The following is an 18,858-nucleotide window of genomic DNA, read 5'->3' as shown; positions in this document are numbered from 1 at the left end:
GTAGTACAAAGTTAAAGTCCTGGAAGCAAAGACGGGAACAATGGTGAAAGGCCTGTGGGGTGGTGGAAAGGAGGAGAAGACTATGCAAAGGCACAAAGTCAGTAACCAAATGAACACATTTAGGGATATTTAATAGACACTATGGACAGTATTAGATGTGTTAACTAATTTGACTGTAGGAATTAATATCTGCTGCATATGTATATCAGACTGTTACATTTTGTGTTTTAAATATGTTCAATCTTTGACTGAATATGCCAAAATATCTTGGGGCACAATGGTGTAATTAACTCATGTTGACATGTATGCTAACAAAACTGGCTAAACACAAACTCATTGCTACTGCTCCAGACCAACCGAGGGTTTGTACATTTTATGCAGTAAATCCTTTGGCCTGAATTCTTAGTGAATGCTAAGGTTTTATTCTTAAGGCTGACACTTTCTTCTCTGAACACAGATGGCACATGAAGGTTTGAGTGTGGGGAATTAGAACTGTTGCAATGCCCTGGAACACAGGCTCAGGTGCCAGGTACCCTGAAGATCTGCTCTTTACCCAGACACTTGCTGCATGAAGGTAAAAGGTCCTCAGCATCTATCTTCAGTCTTTCCATTTGTAAAATGTGTCATGGATAGTATAGAGTTTAGAAGATGGTGATGAGCATTGGATGAGCCAATCAGCATATAATAGCACAAATCCTGGTATCTGATAACTAATCAGTAAATGATGGTTATTATTTTATGAAGTTACTAATTTCATCAATTTTCTTCCCAGGCTATTGCAATAGTTTTCATTAATCCTCAGTCTCCTACATTTTACTTGGTATCATTTATAATTTGTATTACCCATAAAGCTGACTATAAGAGGAATAAATTGGAAGAGTATGAAGGGTCTGTACTAAAGCAACAATTATAAAACACTTTGAGGAGCATGATTTGATGGGTGAATTTAAAAGTATCATTTTCATAAATGGACAAAGGAATTGACTGTCTGTGAGTATTACTAGTTGATTGTGGGGGGTTTCAATTTCAGATTATAGATTAAAGAAAAACAATGAACTTCCACAAATAATTAATTCTTGATTTGGCCTTATATGATAATGGCTTCCAGGCCACTAATGGAGTTCATTTACATACATTTGAGAGGCAAGAAGTTTTGTGTTTTTCTTTAAGGGGGAGTTGACTCTAGGAAATTCTTCTACATTTCTAGCTGTTCTCATTTTGAACTGGCCAGTTTTGAGACATGGATGTTGACCTATAATTAAAAAAATTTGGCTGGGGTTAAATAAGACAATTTCAGGGCAATGTTTCTTAAGATAGTGCGTAGGATACTGTGCCCATCTAGGGCAGAAACTGTATGATGCTGCAGGCCCTGTAGTGTGAAACCATGAAGGCAGAAAATGCTTCAGGGTCGGGGCTCATGGGAAAGTCCCTTATAACCTGAAGCAAAGACTTCTGTAAGTGAAGAAGGAAGTGTATTATGATTAACAACCATTTCTCATTATCGTTACTGATGCTGGAGAAAGAGCAGTAGTGATGACCACATGGGTATTAGTGAAGACAGGCAGAGTGCGGTCACTAAGCATGCTAGTTTGTGTCTGTTAGCTGCTCTTCTTTCTTCACGTCTCTGTTCTGTTCTCCAAGCTTCCCCTTCCCTCCTCACCCCCTCACTGATATGTTCACTTACCCATTTATTCTGATTGTACAAAACGGGACAAATTTATTGGAAAGACATTTTATTTAATAAGATTCTTTATTCTTTGTTTTTCATAATTTTTCTCTGATATAGTTATTATTTAAAAAAATCGACTTTTATTTTATGTATATCCCTGCATGTATGTCTGTACTCTGCATGTACAATGATGGCTGAGTCTAGGAGAGGGTATTAGAACCCTTGGAACTGGAGTTACAGATGGTTTTGAGGCATTTCTCCTGCCCTGACAGAGTTATGCTCCTTGATAGTTAAAATTTTGATGCTGTATTATCCCTCCAGGAAAATATGAAAAACAATATCTAAGTTATAATCAACATGTTACAAAATAAATTATTTAGGATTGATATTCTGAGGTGTCACAGAACAAAGCCTTTGCTCGAAAGGAGAGTGACAATTTGTTATCAGATGGCGCACATTTATGCTCAGAGGGCTTTCCCTATGACATTCCCAGCATTCGTCATGTTTGATGACAACTGGTGTCTATGCCTACTTACTGGATGGAGCTCTCGATGCGGGTGATAGTGAGGAAAGCAGCAAGGTTTGCTGTATATGAGGAGATGACAATCAGAGCAAATAACCACCATGCCCCCATCATCATTCGGGTTGCCAGAGTTGTGTATGGGACTTCCCCACCTGTGGAAAGAGGAGAGATGACAATCATGTCAACAAGCTTTTATTGAGAAGCTGAAGTCCTACACATTCAGTGCCCAAACAGGCAACAAGCAGCATTTCCCTTAACACCAGTGGAGACCTCCATACTTTATTACTTTGTTTTTGATTAACTTTTATGGAATTATGTGGGACTTGGTAAAAAGAAGCATGATGAATATTCCACATAATATGTTGAAATGATAATTCTTCCTTATTAGATCCTAAAATTAATTTCTTACTATAATCACAAATGTATCCTTTGTTTTCAAGAGCTTGATTATTTACTAGTTAGATGATATTAATATTGCTATACCTATATATAAAATATACCCACCTTCTTCAGATTTTAAATGAAATACTAGATTATTTTTTGTTAAATTCTCTAGGAGTATAGGTTATTGAAAATCTTGGTATCACACATATTACCATTGACTTCAGTATCATTGTATGGGTTTCTTCCTGTCTGTATTTTAACTGGCCACTCATAGTATTCTTGGAAATCACTCTTCTCATCTTCTATACATTGGTATGTCCTTGGGCGAAGCCTTTGGAATGCTTACATTCCATCTACATTTTATGCTATGCAACCTTAGCAAGACTTTGAATATCATCTACATTTGGTGAAGAACCACTATTTCCTCTGGTCATGAAATGATCATCAGTTTGCATAAAATGGATTGCTATGGCAGCCATGGCCAGCCGCTGTGAAAGTTTTCCTGGCTAGTTTTATGTCAACTTGACACAAGGTAAATCATCAGAAAGAAAGGAGCCTCAGTTGAGAAAATACCTCCATGAGATTGGGCTGTAGGCAAGCCTGTACAGCATTTTTTTAAGTAATGTCAATGAGAGAGGACCCAGCCCACTGTGAGTGGGGCCACCACTGGACTGGTAGTGCTGGATTCTATAAGAAAGCAGGATGAGCAAGTCATGAAGAGAAAGCCAGTAAACTGCAACCCCCATTATCTCTGCATCAGCTCCTGCATCCAGGTTCCTGCTCTGTTTGAGTTCCTGTCCTGGCTTCCTTCAGTGATCAGTGATAGACTACAAGTGTGGAAGTGTAAGTCAAATAAACCCTTTCCTCCCCAACTTGTCTTTTGGTCTTGGTGTTTCACCACAGCAATAGAAACCCTAATTAGGACAACACTGAAGTCAAAACTGATACAATGATAATAAGCCTATGGCAATGAAAATGAGACTGTTAATATGCCCTAGGTAGAAGTGGGGGATCACCAGGCCCCCTGCTGAGATCCCACGCACTTTTTGCACAAGATCTTTGACAGTTATTAGAGAGTATAGGAAGGGGAACATTGACTAGGGATGGAGAATCTTCAGTGATGCATCTTTTGGGAGTTGCCACTCTCTTTGAGGTGAGATTTTTCACCAACTTTTGAGTCACCTGTTGTTGGTTGTTTTTGCTTTTTGGGAGACCCGCCACCCAGCTCCCAAATAAATCACACGCAGAGGCTTATTATTACTTATGAATGCCCAGCCTTAGCTTGGCTTAGTTTCTAGTCAGCTTTCCTTAACTTAACTTATTCCATCTATTTTTTGGCTCTGGGCTTTTCCTGTTGTCTTACTTCTGTATATTACTTGTACTCCATGGCTTGCTGTGTAGCTGAGTGGCTGGCTCCTGGAGTCCTCTTCCTTTTCTGGCTGCTCCTAGATCTTAAATCTTAGATCTATCCTCCCAGTTTCTCCTATATATACTCTCTGCTTGCCAGCCCTGTCTATCTTTTCTCCTGCCTTGGTATTGGCCAATTCTTTATTAAAGCATCAGGTGTTTTACACAGGCACAGTAACACAGCTTCACAGAGTTAAACAAATGCAATATAAACAAAAGTAACACACCTTAAATTATTCTACTACAGTCACCCATACTATGCTTCTGCAAATAATCCCTAACACATGCTCCTATAAGTAGATTCAACAAACTCATTGGTTCACTAAAATAAACTTGGATGAAATCCTTTCTTTTGTCTTTTGGTGCCCTATCTAGGGTGATTAACTATTTCTTTACTTCTCCCAGGAAATACAACAACACACATAGATAACATTCAAACTTATATTCTGGTCCTTCTTTATGCAGAACTGTTGACAAAAGCCTATATGTCTTCCACCAAGAATCTAATGGGGATCTTAAATTTAACACATTTAAAACTTTTGTTGTAACATCCAAATTAGCTCCCCACCTGACTACATTATGCCAGGAACTGGAGCATTTCTATTATGACATTTCTTAGAACACCACCTTAAGGGTTTGGGGATTTAGCTCAGTGGTAAAGCACTTGGGTTCGGTCCTCACCCCTGAAATTAAAAAAAAAAAAAAAAAAAGAACACCACCTTAAAAGTTTCATCTCTCAATATGTAACAAATTCTGCCACCTTTATCTTCAAATTTTATTCCAAAACTATTTTATCTTACCACTTCCAACATTGATATCCACATCTAAGCCAGCAGCCTTTGATTGTACAACCAAGCAGCCTCCATAAAACCTGTCTATATTCTATACCCTCTCAGTGCTCAGCCATGGACCCTAGGCAATGAAGTAAGCTCATGATGTGCCCTAATCAAACCTCCCAGTAGCTTCTTATCACTCTGAGGAGAAGAAGCCATAATCCTTGTCAAAGCCTATCAGACGCTATATGGGAGAATCTTTATTTATTTATCTGACCCTTATTTTGAATCATTCTCTAAATGGGTTTTTTTGAAATTTTAACATATTAACATGACTATTTCTGATCCAAAGATTTAAATTTACAATATTTATGTCTAGAATTTTCTTCTTTTCAATATGCAACTGTTTTTCTATTCAAGAATTTTTTTATAATTTGATTTAATATTACATATCAGCCACAGATTCCCCTGTCCTCCCGCCTCCTGCCTCCCCCTTCCCCCAGCCCCCCCCCTTTCCCATCTCCTCCAGGGCAAGGACTCCCCTGGGGATTCAGCTCAACCTGGTCGATTCAGTCCAGGCAGGCCCAGTCCCCTCCTCCCAGGCTGAGCAAAGTGTCCCTGTACAGGCCCTAGGTTCCAAACAGCCAGTTCATGTACTAAGGACAGGTTCTGGTCCCACTGCCTGGGTGCCTCCCAAACAGTTCAAGCTCATCAACTGTCTCACTTATCCAGAGGGCCTGATCCAGTTGGGGGCTCCTCAGCTATTGGTTCATAGTTCATGTGTTTCCACTAGTTTGGGTATTCGTCCCTGTGCTTTTCCCAGTCTTGGTCTCAACAATTCTCACTCATACAATCCCTCCTCTTTCTCGCAGATTGGACTCCTGGAGCTCCACCTGGAGCCTGGCCGTGCATCTCTACATCTGCTTCCATCAGTCATTGGTTGAGATTTCTAGCACGACAGTTAGGGTGTTTGGCCATCCTATCACCAGAGTAGGTCAATTCGAGCTTTCTCTCAACCATTGCCAGCAGTCTATTGTGGAAGTATCTTTATGGATTTCTGGGGACCTCTCTAGCACTTTGCTTTTTCCTATCCCCATGGGGAACAGACAAACAAAAAATGGGAAGAACGCTATTCAAGAATTTTTAAAGATTCTATTTTTTAAAAAAATTCCTCTTTAGAAATATCTTTTATCGCAGGGTGGTGATAGTCCATGCCTTTAATTTCATTACTAGGGAAGCAAAGGCAGGCAGATCTCTGTAAGTTCGAAACCAGCCTGGTCTACAGAGCTAGTTCCAGGACAGCCATGGTTACATAAAGAAACTTTGTCTCAAAAAGCCAAACAAAATAAAACAAAAAGCCCCAAGAAATATCTTTTATCAGTGTTCTACTAAATAATTTCCTTCAGTTCCATATTGTCAAGTCCTTTAAGCCCTTCACCTTTTAGAAAAGAATAATTTAACATGTTTTTATTGCAGCAACATATAAATATTTTTGGTTTTAGTTTTAAAATATATTTTTTTTGAAGTTTAAATATAGTTACACAAATTTCCCCTTCCCATTTCTCCCTCCAACCTTCTATGAACCCTCTTGCTTTCTCTGAAATTCATGGATTCAAGTTCTTTAATTGTGTGTGTGTGTGTGTGTGTGTGTGTGTATTATTCTTAAATATAATACAATATATTCTTAAATATATAAATAAAACACGCTCACTCAGTATAATGTTACTTGTCTGTATATGATTTCCAGGTTGACTACCTATGTTTTATATAGTTTGTTTCTCTTCCTTTATAATAGTCTCTGGTATAAGAATAGTCTGAGTCCCATATTATGTGATTAAATGCATGGTAAATGAATTTATGCTATGTTAGTGACTGAACTGTGTCTTTACAAAATTTGTCTGTTAAAACACCAACTTTCAATGAGATGATATTAAATAAGCAATCCTTATGGAATTAAAGTAAAACCAAGTCATAAAAGGTCATGCTAATACGGCTGCTGCTGTGGTGAGATGACAAAACATGGAGAGTGTGTTTGTACAAATGCCACAGACGGAAGCAACCATAGAGTCGAAAGGCCTCTGGAGAAATGAAATCTGTTCACACCTTGATCTTGATCTTCTACCCTTCACACCTCTGAGTCTGTGTATTTTGTTATGATAGCCCTCTCAAATGAATACATACAACTATTGAACATTAACAGACTTTATAATAAGAAATTAGATTTATATTCACAATGCAAATAAATTAGAGGAACAATATTCCTTCCTGCTTGCTCTATAATATGTGGGTATAGCTAATATAGTTAATAGAATTCAAATAATTTTTTTTTACTCTGACCACTAGTTCTCATAATATCTTTGAATTTTATAAAGTGTAAGTATGTCCTTGGGTTGTTTTCTGAACTGTCAGTTCAGGCTAATTTTTTTATATATGGAAAACATTTTTTCAAAAACAGTTTTGATGCATTTTGATACTTCTTGAAAACAGCAGACATTTTCACTCAGCTTTTAAAAGATCAAAGCTAAAGAACATTCAGTTTTAAATTCCCATGAGGAGTTTTTGAGCACAACAGTTAATTTGAAACTAATAGTAAAATGTGACAATGTCTAAAATATGTATTCAAAAAAGTAGAAAAATAAATGTATGACTGAAAAGGCTAATTATAGGTTGTTTCTACAAAGACTTTACCCTTGAGAAGACTTGTTTTCAACCACATAGAGGATCAAATTGCTGAGTTTCTTCTTTTGTGGTATATAATTTACAACTTCAGTAGCTCAAATATTCTTGTGGAACCCAAATACAATACCATTGTATTTGACACTTAGAAATAAGATAATAAAAATAATGGAAATCCTTGGGAGACAGAGGCAGGAGAATCTCTGATTTTGAGGCCAGCCTGGTCTACATAGTACGTCCCAAGACAGCCAGAGTTATACAGAGAAACTCTGTTTTGAAAAACAAGACTAAAAACATGGAAATCTTGACGTCCTGTTTGGGTAATGTTGGACTAGATAGGTCATAATAACTTCAAAGTCTTAATTTCTTTTCTTGGTTCATAGTCCAAGGGTACAGTTCATCATGTTGGAAAGTCAAGGTAGTAGGAGACTGAAGGAGCTGATATCAATGTACTCACAATCAGGAAGCTGAGAGTGGTGAATGCAAACTGCTGCTCAGCTCATTTTCTCTACTTATACAGGCCAACATTTCAGCCAGGGAATGGGACAAACCACAGTAAGTCAGTCTTTCCACCTTATTAATGCAGTCTAGATAAGCCCATACAGACATGCTCTGAGTTCTGTCTTCTAGGTGATTATGTCACATTGACAATTAACACTAATCATCCAACTCTATCCATTGTCAACTTAACAACCCAAAATGTCACTTTTAAGTCATAACCTTCCACCATTGTCTTTAATTATTCTTAGAGCAATTATTTAAATGTTCTAAGTTTCTTTTTTTTGTTTTTGTTTTTGTTTTTGTTTTTTGAGACAGGGTTTCTCTGTGTAGCTTTGTGCCTTTCCTGGAACTCGCTTTGTAGCCCAGGCTGGCCTCAAACTCACAGAGATCCGCCTGGCTCTGCCTCCCGAGTGCTGGGATTAAAGGCGTGTGCCACCACCACCCAAATAAATGTTCTAAGTTTCTTAACTGTGAGTGCCTATAGAATAAAAAACAAGGTACATATGCCCAACATAAAATGGCACAGAGTAAACATTTCTGGTTCAAAAGAGAAGGATCAGGGAATATCAATGAATGATTAGATAAAAGCAAGTCCAAAATCCACCAGAGAAAATATCAAATCTTGTCACTCCATGTCTGGCTTCTGGGATTTATGCTAAAATTGGCTGTGCTCCAAAGGGCCTAAATAGCTCCAGCAATGTCACCTGCAACACACAAACCCTTCTGCAGGCTGGCTGCATTCTGTGTCCACAGCTATCCTTGATGGTCATTCTATTATCCAAACATCTTCAATATCCTGAAGTTTCTATTGCAACCTAAATTTCACTTCACAGTGTCATGTAATGGCCTGGCAGAGATTCTGACCCTGACACACATTGCTGGGTATCAGTTGTTCTCTAAAATTGCTGAACAAGACTTGAAGATACCCTCTATCTTGCATATTTCATGTCTACAAAACTGGGAACATGATCCATATGGCACTTACCAGGAGTTCTGATATGGTGATATTTTATTTATATGTTAATAAATAAAGCTTGCCTGGAGATCAGGGGGAAATGGTTAACCATTTTAACAAGAGTCTTTAATCCCTTAGCAGACAGGATCTCTGTGTGTTCAAGGCCACACTAGGGAAGACAGCCAAGCGTGGTGACACACACCTTTAATCCCAGTACCAACCACAGAGGCCTGGAGGTCTGTACAGACACAGAAAGTAACAGAGCTGTGTAGGAAGAGGAAGTGAGGTAGCTCGGCTAAGATAGCCAATGAGAGGACAGAAAATCAAGGCAATAAAGGTGTGGGTAGACAAGAACACACATTTGAAAGCTGCCAAGTTGGTGAGGTAAGGTTGGCTGCTGGCTTTCCCTAATTACCTGATCTAAGGCTTTCACCTCTGTATTTGGCTCTGTGTTTTTTATTTAATAAGACCACTTAGAAATCTGTCTACACTCTGATGTCATATGGATGGAGCTTGCCCCACCTTGGAACAGAATTGCATCATCTCCTGTGTGCTGACCTTGGGGAAACACTATCCTAGGCAATTGGTTTTGAGGAGTAGGGAACTCAGATGCATTCTCTTTACAGGTCCCTGATGAGTGGTGTCTTGTCCTGAAGGCAGTTATCCTATTGTCCATGAGAGCTGTTTGTTTGTAATATTGCTAATTTTTTTTTAACAATTATAGCTGCTTTGTTGTTGAATCATGCTTGTATAAAACTGTAAGCTTGCTCATATACCCTACCTCTGCCAAACACATTAGTCCATTATCTTTAATTTAAATTTGTCTTATATTCTCAGATCATGGACAGAATGAAACCAGATTCTTTGTTAAACATCACATGAATGGTTACATCCCAGTTCTTGAATGAAGCTTTTGCTCCCTTAGGAAGCCTCCTGAGCTGTGTCCTCACTGTGTCTCTCTCAGCATTTTTGTCTTCTAAGGCTGGTCCAATGGAATATAGTGCCTCTGGTTGGGGTAGAAGGCTAAAATCAGCTCTGAAGATTGATGAAGATAATGTGTGAAGGTACATAAAATGCCCAGTAGCCGTAACAAAAGTGTTCACTGTTAAAGTGTTAGAAAGATGCAAGATAATCTAAAGTATATTTATATTGATGGATTTGAAACTAAAGTTGTCATGAGAAAATATCTAGGTGAAGTCTGCTACAAAAAGACATGGGAATATTGAATAATCTTACAAGTCTTAAGCATTTCATACCTGTAATTAAAATTTACTTAGAAAATTCAGTGCCTGTGGCCTTGTGGTAAAATTAAGAAATATTTGAAGAGTATTTACTATTGTATACACTCTTATTGAGGTAGAGAAAAACAAGAGACTGGTCCTTTCATTTATAAGGAAAACAAAACTATGATGACAAAACACACTGAAATTATTCCAAGAAAATAAATTATCATATAATTATAATTGACAAAAAGACAAATAGTACAATTAAAAACTGTATAAGCAAAACCAAACCTCATTGGGCTCATTGTGTGAATACAAGATGCATCTGGCTCTGAAAATTCATTAGCTGTAATTCATTACATTACCACTGAAAGGGGGAAATTAAATTATCATCATGGTCAATGTCAAAAAGGCACAAATAAAATTCAACACTCAATTCTAAAAACTACAAAGCAAACCTAGATATAATTACAAACTGAAGACATTCTTTCTCCTTTTCCTGACAAGTGCTTTAGAGAGCCAGTGACAAATGTACTTATTATCAACAACATCAAGATGCTATGATCTTAATGGCTAGAAGATGTTGCTATTTCCTATTTAGTACTGATTCGGGTGTGACAAACAAGCAACATAAAAAAAAGAATAAAAAGAAGAAATAAAATGTTTTGTACTTGGCTGTGGATCTCCACATCTGCTTCCATCAGTTACTGGATGAAGGTTCTGTGATGACAGGGTATTCACTGATGTGATTACTGGGGTAGGCCAGTCCAGGCAACCTCTCCACTATTGCCAGTAGTCTAAACTGGGGTTGTCCTTGTGGATTCCTGGGAACTTCCTTAGCATCAGGTTTCCCACTATCCTCATACTGTCTCCCTCTATCAAGATATCTCTTTTCATTGCTTTCCCACTAAGGGGCCCCTGGTGGTAGGATCAGGATCCATCCCTGGTGTATGAGCTGGCTTTTCGGAGTTCATTACCTATGGTGGGACACTTTGCACAGCCTTGATGCAGGGAGGGAGGGGCTTGGACCTTCCACAACGGAATGTTCCAGGCTTTGCTGACTTCCCATGGGAGGATTTACCTTTTTGGAGGAAGGGATGGGAGGTGCATTGCAGGGGAAGGCTTGGGGGAGCAGGGAAAGGGATGCAAGGGGGATCTGTGCTTGGTAAGTAAAATGAACAAAAAATTAATAAAGAAAAAAAAACCCAAAAAATGTTTTGTATGTGTAAATACATAGAAATTTTAAGAGGATAAAGAACAAGTTATTAAGTTATGATTTCTATCTTACATAAACAATGTTCAAAGATTAATCATAGTTGTTTATGCTAACAACAAACACTTAAACAGAAAATTAAACATAAATACAACTACAATAGTGGTAAATATCTCCGCCAAACCAACTGAATATATATGAAATGTCTACAAAGAAGTTTAAAGGAACGAAGACAGACTACATGGAGAGGTGTGCTCACTGACTAGAATACTCAGCAGTGCAGAGAGAGACTCTTCAAACTGAGTTATCAGAATGTATCAAGTGAAATCCTAGGTGCTTGCCTCCTCCCTCTCCCTCTTCCTCTCCCTTTCTCTTTCTGAATATAAAATTGGTAAGAAACTGGAAAAGCTTCCCAATAACTAAGTCACTCCTCAAGGAGAAGACGTCCAGCTCCAGTAGCTGCATATATAAATAAGGCGGCTTGGTATCTGTACATGGTAGATCCAGTAGATCCATGACAATCATCCACACATACATGTGCACTCAATTCACAGTGCTGGGCAGAAACAGGAGCCTTTCATTAAACAGGACTGGGTCAAGTAGATATACCTACAAGAAATATGAAACATGACTCCCAACATAAACAAAACTCGACACTAAGCAGCTTGTCACAAACAGTAATAAAGCATCCACAAAATAATGCAATAGACTATATCTGTAACTTTGAATAGGAACAGATTTCTTAAAACACAAAAAGAATTTAAATGAATGAAAAAAACCCAATACTTTGATATTTGAAAAGCTCTGACAAAGTGAAAAGAAACAATAAAAGATATTTACCATACAAGAATGTCTCTTGTATTTATGACTCTTATAAATCAATAAAACATGCAATAAGAAAAAGCCTAGAAAAATGAGACTCTTCACAAAAAAAAAACAGATTGCTGTTACATGCATGAATATGGAAACATCATTACTTGTGGGGATACATAAAATAAAGTAAAATACTGCTTGAGAGTCACTAGAGTGGTCCATTGAAGATGGCTGGTTCCAGTGTTGGGAAGATAAGGATCCAGCAGAATTCTCACAGTTTTTATTGGGATTTTTAATTAATTCATTCATGTTGATATTTTGCCTGTCTCCCTGGAAACTAGTTCCTGAACACCTACCAGATACATAGAAGAATATATACAGTAGTATTATCCACAACTTCCCCAAATAGAAAGAAACCAAATCTTCTTTGAGAATAGAGTGGGTAGATAATGCTCTATCTGTACAACTGAGTATTATTCAGCAATGAAAATGAGCAGGTCTCATGATACATTATATCATGTAGATGGACTGCATAAACCTTCTGTTGGATAGAGTGATTCATATTGTCATGGTAGTTGTTCAGAAACAGATAACTGAATGAACATTTGCTGGTATCCTTGAAGAGAGCAAATAGAGTTTGAGAGAAAAGCTATGGGGAATTTCATCCTTGGTGGTATTTTACCTTATGTTGGGCGGCGACTTTGAGCGTTTCAGTCCTGCAATTTTAATGACCTGCACCTTTCAGCCATGCACTTTTCTGTATATAAATGTGAAACAATTAAGACCTAAATGGATGAGAAAAGAACTTTATATTCTTTTCTTTAACTGCACTTCTGAGAAAATGTCTTTTTACAGGTCCAGATTACTAGATGAGGCATCAGGCTCATGGTGTCTGCAATCCTACCCTTAATGCAGTGGGTCTGCTGGCCTCCAGCACTACTCTCAGTCATGAGGAATTCGGACCTGCAGCGTGAGCCTGTGCTGTCAGCAGTCTTTGGACACTGATCATCATTTTGGTGTGACTGCCTTGTCACATCAAAAATATCAACCATGTTCTGTACCTATTATGTTACTTACAAAAGGTGCTAAAGAACTAAAATAGTGTTTTCTCCTCGGGCAAGATTGAAAAAACTGGTAATTCCACCTGACTCTGGAACAAAATTGTTATTCTAAGTTTACCCTGTGCAAATATAACATTTTCCTGTTTGCCTAAAGTACAGAAGGGTACTTAATTATGTAAATGATACAATTGGTAAACCAGCTTTTGATGGGCTTAAAGACTGACAGAATTTATATTTTTTAATCTAGTGCTGTAGAGCTAATGAATTAGAGTTAACTAAAAAGATAGCATACTCTGTATATATTCCTTGTGGCTGAGGATGTTGTAATAGACTGACCAATTGAAGTATCAATAGAAGTTGGAATGTTTTACATTTAGAGAATTATGTTTTATAAAATGAAAAGAATACTGTGGAAATTACGACAGTACTCACATGTTCTCCTTTATAGATGATGGAATGAAAGTAACCATACTCAGAACAAGAAATGGCTTTAGGTGCTAGGAGAGTATGAGAATCACAAAGTGCCATTGCAAGAAATTAGTTCTGTTTACAGAAAGTCTTCAGCATTTATATCATGATTAGAGGAAAATTCTGTTATTACTAGCATGAAGAATAATGTGATGATTCTACTCAAAAATGTGAATCTATTTCTACAAAAGGAAAGGAATGCAACTCTCATACTCCATTTGTCAGGTAATGGAGACCAATCGGTGTTTACTAATGTCATTTTATGAATACTAAAATTCCATCTCAGCTATTTCTAACTTAATATAACTGCATTAACACTTCTAACAGGAAGTACAACCTCACCAACAACGGGTTAAGCTCTGCTATTTCAGGTCCAAGCCTTCCATAGTCTTGTGCCATTTAGAACCATCTGAAATTCCTCCCTCAATCAAGTCTCGACAAGGTCCCTCCCTCTGAACTCAGCACTTTTCCTACATCCCACCCCATTATCCTAGACTGTCCTCTCTTCCAGTCAGGTCAGCTCACATCCAGAGACTGGAATGCCATTCACTGCATCCTCTCTCAACTTCCTTACTCTCCTCGTGATGAGCTTTCAAATATAGCCAAATCCAACATGTTTGCTACTCTATATGTGACTGTGTGTGAAGCTTACAGTAACTGAGAAGTAACACAGAAGTGAGCATGTCATCACATCCAGGTCCACAAACCTCATAGAAGGCTTTAACCTCAGAGCCACAATGCCTCTCCTTATCCATTCACTTTTCTTCTTTCCTAGACATGGGTTTCTTCCATACCTATCCCTCCTTACCCTCTCAACTCATAATCATGAAACCTATCCATTTGAAAAATTATACAGGAGTGAGGCATGAACAGCTTACAGTGAATACCTAAGATAAGAGAAGAGGGGCTACATGCTTACAAGTTCAAATAAAGGCAATTGAAACATGAAAGCACAGTAAAAATAAGAGAGTAGGCAGGAGCAGACGGGATGATGAAATTAGGCTCCTTGTAATTCGTTACTCAGTTTCAAATTTGAATTTGGAACATGTAAATGTTTTACATTGTGTAGAAAATACCATTTTTTTTAAAGAAAGCTGAAAACAAACTGTTCCAAATCAACCTGATGGTACATGAAGCTGGAGACATCATCAAACAGAGGAAAGAACATCACCTGATTTTAAACATACTGAAGGGCATGGCCTATGGGGCTCAGGATCTAGTTAGTACCTGTCTGGGTCCTGTCCCTCTGTGCCTCCTCTGAGAGCAGCTGTTTTTTGTTTTTTTTAGAGCAAATGGGAATGACATAGACCTTTATTACTTTTTTTTTTTTTTTTTTGGTTTTTTGAGACAGGGTTTCTCTGTGTAGCTTTGTGCCTCTCCTGGAACTCATTTGGTAGCCCAGGCTGGCCTCAAACTCACAGAGATCCGCCTGGCTCTGCCTCCCGAGTGCTGGGATTAAAGGCGTGAGCCACCACCACCCGGCTTTATTACTTTCTGAAACACCCTACATCATTGGAAATACTTTTTTTTTCCAGTAAAATTGCCTAGGTTTCCAGACAGAATGTGTTATTGTCTATCTGGAGACACCATACAGACACAATCAGAGACATGGGCTTCTGCTACTGGATTGCTCCCAGGTCTGTGTGCTACACATTGGTAGAAAAGAGAACACTGGCAGTCGGTGCATGTTGTCTTGCTGCTCTTCAGATAACAGTAGCACTGGCATGGGATGGTATGCAAGGCCTGGGCTGATGCCAAAGAGCTGTGGAAGAACAGTCATTTTGAAATCTGTACTTCCAGCTAACTACTCTGAAGCCTCTGAATAAACAAAAATGGGCAAAGGAGAAATGAAAGGCAATGAATTCAATTAAAAAGTAAGGTAAAATCTGTATATCAAGATGACAGCTTTGAAGCGTCTTAGGCCTGTGTTGTCAGTGTGGATGTAGCCAAGAGTAAGACTAAGCCTAGGCAGTAAGTGTAGCACAGTCAGCCACGGTCTTCTGCATCTAAGGTCTCCATGCTGAGGGAAGGGCATGAGTAGAAATAAAATGGAAGTTCTAAATTCCTCTGAAGTGTCTTGTGGCACAAGCAACCTCTTATGCTTTCCATGAAGTGGGAATCAGTCTTCCTCTGCATAAATGCTTTTCATGACTGGGGCAGGGGAGTCCTACCATTCTCTTCTGGTTTTATTCATATTTCTCTTTATTGTATCCTGATTATAAGTTCTGTAGTCAAGTCACTGAATTCAGAGAAGTGTAAAGCCCACTTCTGCTGTGGATATTGCTCTGTATGCTGTGAATGTGTTGCTCTGATTGGTTAATAAATAAAGTGCTGGTTGGCAAGTAGCCAGGCAGAAGTATAGGTGGGACAAAGAGAGAGGAGAATTCTGGGAAGAGGAAGGCTGAGTCAGGAGATGCCACCCTGCCATCCAGGAAACAGCATGCAATGGCATACAGGTAAATCCACGGAACATGTGGAAACATATAGATTAACATAAATGGGTTGAATTTAAATGTAAGAGGTAGTCAGTGGTGGGCCTGAGCTAATGGCCGAGCAGTTTTAAATAATATTAGCCTGTGTGTGTTTATTTGGGTTTGAGCTGCTGCAGGACCGGGGAGTGAGAGAGATTTGTCTTGACAGTGGGCCCAGGTGGAACTGGAGAAAACTCCAGCTACACACTTCTAGCAGTTTTATACTAAATAGGATAAAAGTTAAGTATTGAGTAAGGCAATTGTATTATCCTGAGTGGTAATGACCTGAGAATTGAGGTATGGTGTGGTAATGTGCTCATATTTTGGCTGGTGAAAGTTGTTATACTGACTCACTGAAGGCTACATAAGTGATAAAAAGAAACCTGTAACTAATCAGACATGTAAATTGCAGGGATTTCTGGAGGTGGGAATGCTGGAATATATTTGTGCTGGAAAATCTTTTCATCTATCTTAGATGAGGAGCACACTTGTTAGATAGAAACATTAAAAATGCGTAGGAAGGGTTGGGACACACCCATATCTGAGACTCCAACTGCTGCAATAAATCAGATCAACTGAGAGAAAAATGAATAGAGTACTGTGGTCGTTTGAACGTAATTGGCCCCCGTAAGCTCATAGGGAGTAGCATTAGGAAGCATGACTTTGTTGGATTAGTGTGGCCTTGTTGGAGGAAGTGTGTCACTGTGGGAGTGGGCTTTGAGGTCTCTTCTGCTCAAGCTTCACTTAGTGTGACACTCAGACTACTTCCTGCTGCCTGTGTGTCAAGATGTAGGACTCTTAGCTCCTTCTCCAGCCCATGTCTGCCTGCATGCCATGACACACTATGATGATAATGAACTAAACCTCTGAAAATGTAAGCCACCCCAATAAATGTTTTTCCTTCATAAAAGTTGCTGTGGTCATGGTGTCTCTTCACAGCAATAAAAACCCTAACTAAGACAAGTATCCTATGCTGGAAGAGGCCAGGAGATGCCTAACTGTCAGAGATGTGGTAAAATTGCCTTACTAAGCTATGGTTGTTTGTAAAAGAAGTAATTGTGTATCTGGATCTTCAGAGGTCTATAAAAACATCATGCTGATTACAGTGTCCCTCAAAATGAAACAGGTGCTTCCATTTACACAGAGACACTGTTCATAACCAATTGATGTTGGCTATAGTTGGTGAACTTCTAAGGTGTTTCCTGGACACTGTGGATAGAACAATTCCAGATCTGAGGACAAAAACATAGTATCAGTTGCTGAGTGTTTGTGAGTTTCCTATCTCACCTACTTTATGGCTCCATTGAGGAAGAGTGGAGATAACATTTTTGGGTATTTTTTTAAGTGCTTATAATAGTATTAATCACACATGCCACTCTTACAATTTTTATTATTAAATTTTACTCAGTAAATAATATTTTTCTCAACCTGAGGCATTTTAGATTCTTAAAGTATTTTTCAGTTTTAGAAATTCAGAGATTTTCACTACCATATATTAAATTGTTGTATGTACCATTAAATGTGTAGTATTTTAAGTATTTGGAAATTTTTTTATGCCATGCAAAGAAAAGTATTTGGTTAAAAATGGATTTTTATGTCCTATACCAACGATGAGTTTTCTAGCACTTTGAACAAAAGTGCTGTACGACATCGCTCTGCCGTGTTAACGTATGTTTGTCTGAAGTGTTGGCATTTCAGTTGATTTTAAATGTCAAAATATTGTTATAGACTTGAAGACAAGTATATTTACAAATGTATACTTAGAATTAGGGCAAGACACTGAAATGGCAATTTCTCCATAGAAACATTTCATACTAACATATCAGCTGTGAGGTTAAGCTGCTCATACATAACAATGATGTGTCTCCAGGGCTTGAGCAATACCTACATGCTTCTATTATTAAGGTGCCCATATTAAAGGACTAGTAAGTCTATCATAGTTCACTTTGTAAGACTCCTACATACAAATATAAATGGAAATTGCTATATTCCGCATATCCATATATAGTTATCTGAAGTAAGATTATTGATCTGAGCAAATAAAAAAGAATGTTATTTCAACATTAGGATGTCCTATGGAAGGGTGTAATTTTATAATCTTATAATTTCAGAGTTAATGAAAATATTTAACTTTATTTTATTGAACCTAGTATCATGAAATATATCTAATGAATAGATTTGGAAATTGTTAACTTAATAGTTAATTATAATCAGATTTAACAGCTGCTGGCTATACCACATCAACCTTATCTTATGATCTTAATGTAACTTTAAAGTGTCAATTGCTGTAAATTATATTAGAACTAAATTGAATTTTATTACATAAAAGGTAACATTTGGGAGCTTTTACTTTCTCAATATTTTTTTTATTAGTCTAGCCCTATAAAATCCATACTATCTGCTGGTCTAGAGAACAAAAAAAGCCTAATTTAGGTGGTGTACGTTAGAGTTTTATGGACTTGCACTTCATTTAAGAGTAAAAAAAAAACCCCTCTCAACATCAATGATTCATTGACATATAAGGACAGCATTAGGAACACATAAAGAAACAGGGTTTGCATACAGAGTTTACAAGTATCTAGCCACAGACCCGTGAGTTATCCCATGCCCCACATTGACGACAGCTATGTTATATGAAGACTTTTTTCTGGTCTCAATTAATGAAGCCTTTATCCCTTGCTGCACTAATTGATTTCAATCTGTTCTGTTAAGAAAATTGAA

General features: G+C 37.9%; 1 protein-coding gene across 1 annotated transcript in view; it reads right to left on the bottom strand.

Annotated features, from left to right (window-relative positions):
* Grid2 (glutamate ionotropic receptor delta type subunit 2) overlaps nt 1-18,858 on the bottom strand; it is a 664,169-nt gene that overhangs the window by 230,586 nt on the left and 414,725 nt on the right. Inside the window, exon 11 of the mRNA XM_059257052.1 lies at nt 2,206-2,344. Within this exon, the coding sequence (XP_059113035.1) occupies nt 2,206-2,344 (139 nt within the window). The remainder of the gene's footprint in view (nt 1-2,205; nt 2,345-18,858) is intronic.

This window comes from Peromyscus eremicus, chromosome 3, assembly GCF_949786415.1.
Source record: "Peromyscus eremicus chromosome 3, PerEre_H2_v1, whole genome shotgun sequence".
Taxonomy (NCBI): domain Eukaryota; kingdom Metazoa; phylum Chordata; class Mammalia; order Rodentia; family Cricetidae; genus Peromyscus; species Peromyscus eremicus.
The sequence above is the reverse complement of the archived record's forward strand: the minus strand, read 5'-3'. Positions and strand labels throughout refer to the sequence as shown.